A 1910-nucleotide genomic window follows, 5' to 3' on the forward strand; every position below is an offset into this window, starting at 1 on the left:
GATAGAGTTGACTTGTGTTGGGCGTACGGGTTCTATAACGTGTCTGCCATTGTACATAGTAAGATACCTGCGTGAGTAGACTACACGGCACTGGTAAAGTCGACACTCCAAGTACCCGTTTTCGGAGATAACTGCATACGGAAAGTCAGGATCACGAGTCGTATCCCCAACACCAAGCTGCTCAAAGGCCGGCTCGCCAGTGTTTGGGTCAAGGAGCACTCTTTGGAGTTGTAAACTGCCCCCGCTTGTACCTCGGACAACAAACACACGGCTCGTGTCTAGCTGTATGGACCCGCCCTGACGTCCGCCCAGCCCTGTACTCGTATTTGATTTGTACATGTGCACAAGCACCAAGTTCTTCGGCATGCGGAAGTCTTCGTAAAATTGCTTCTCACGTCTCTTAATGCTCAGCTGCTGGTTATTATGATAGAGTCCGGGTAAATCGTACCAATCAATTCCCTCCCTATCATCAGACGGTCTGAGCACTATCTCGTATGTGCAGTCATATTCCCAATTCCGGTACTCCCAAGTTCCCCGCAATATGCGTGTCCCGTTATCAAGAGCCACCGTCCACTCAGTATCCTTGTTTTTAACTGCGTGATGCATCTGCTTCAGCGAGCTGATGTATGTTGCTATGGTTTTAAAATCCTGATTGGTTACATCCATAGGTGAAGCATCACGACCTAGCGCCTTCCGAAGAAAGGGTTTTGGTGTTCTATTAATACGTTGTATTATAGCTTGCACCGCGGGGTACGTGAGCCCTTTACTGCCGACAATCTTGTCAGGGAAGTTGACACTGTACTGAGCATGCGACTGCCGGATAGACTGTTGAAGTACCGAGACGACCGAGTCCAGTAAAAATGTAAAGGTCTTATCGTAGGGATCAGAATAAGTGTGATCAAACCCATAGTAATTGGTCGAATCGAAACGCGCGGTGAATTCCGGACCGTTGTCAGTAGTGACAGAGTTGATCCTATACTCTGCGGGAATATCACGTGTTTCCTCATACTTGAAGATATCATTCTTCAGGATACTGGCAAACGCCAAGTTGGCCTCGTCAACACTGGTCTGGTACACCGGGGCTATGTAGACCATGCTCGTCATGCTATCCACACACATGTGCACCATAAATATCTTGGCTGGGTCCATATTCTTTTCAAGACCCCCCTTGAACACTGTAACAGTGTCGAGAATAAAACGCCCAGGTGCCCGTCCCCCCGGTCCGTGCTGCTTGGAGTGTCCATAAATCTGGTTAGGTGCATCGTACAAGTTCCGTACACGTGTTACCTGGGTTACAGGGTTTGTTTCTGTATACTGTCTAATAGGGGCACGCTGTCGACGCAAACTATGGGTAGGAGGTCCGCGTGTACTGCGCCAATGGGACACGTCCTTTACAAGTGTATCGAACTTTATATCCCCAGGAAGTGTGTGTAGCACTCTTATCTCCGTGGCAATACTGGTTGGGCCACGTAGTCCTTTATCCCACAACGACTGGGCCCACTTGGATATGAGAAACTGACGTGTTGCACACCGTATTCTGCGAGGATGTATCTTATGTTCACGCAGCTTGTATATAAGCTTGTACAAGAGAGTGTCATACGTTGTAGTTCTCGGATTGTAGTACATCTCACACAGGTCATTAATCCCGCTGTTCTGATCCATTGTTGTAGCTTGTATTTTGGTTTTGATTTGTGAGTTTGTAAATATTATGGATATAATATCATGATGCGTCCAACTTATATGACAAAAGAAAAAGGTATACAACAGAAATCATACGTTTTACCGTCGACCTTGTGTGTTGGGCTTAATGTTCTTGAAATCGTATGACGACTTGTGACTAGCTGTGGTTGGTCGCGCAACGTTTACCAGTCCTCGGTTTGGAGTGCGTCGATTACCATTATATTCTCCAC

General features: G+C 47.1%; 1 protein-coding gene across 1 annotated transcript; it reads right to left on the minus strand.

The window, feature by feature from the left end:
* Nucleotides 1–32: 32 nt before the first annotated feature.
* On the minus strand, nt 33–1537 carry SARC_11268 (hypothetical protein; the record flags this gene model as incomplete). The annotated part of the gene is made up of 2 exons (XM_014294655.1): nt 33–67; nt 105–1537. Coding segments are annotated over 2 exons (1468 nt in total), but the record flags the coding sequence as incomplete, so codon positions are not given.
* Between the last annotated feature and the right edge of the window lie 373 nt (nt 1538–1910).

Source organism: Sphaeroforma arctica, assembly GCF_001186125.1.
Source record: "Sphaeroforma arctica JP610 unplaced genomic scaffold supercont1.1601, whole genome shotgun sequence".
Lineage (NCBI taxonomy): Eukaryota > Ichthyosporea > Ichthyophonida > Sphaeroforma > Sphaeroforma arctica.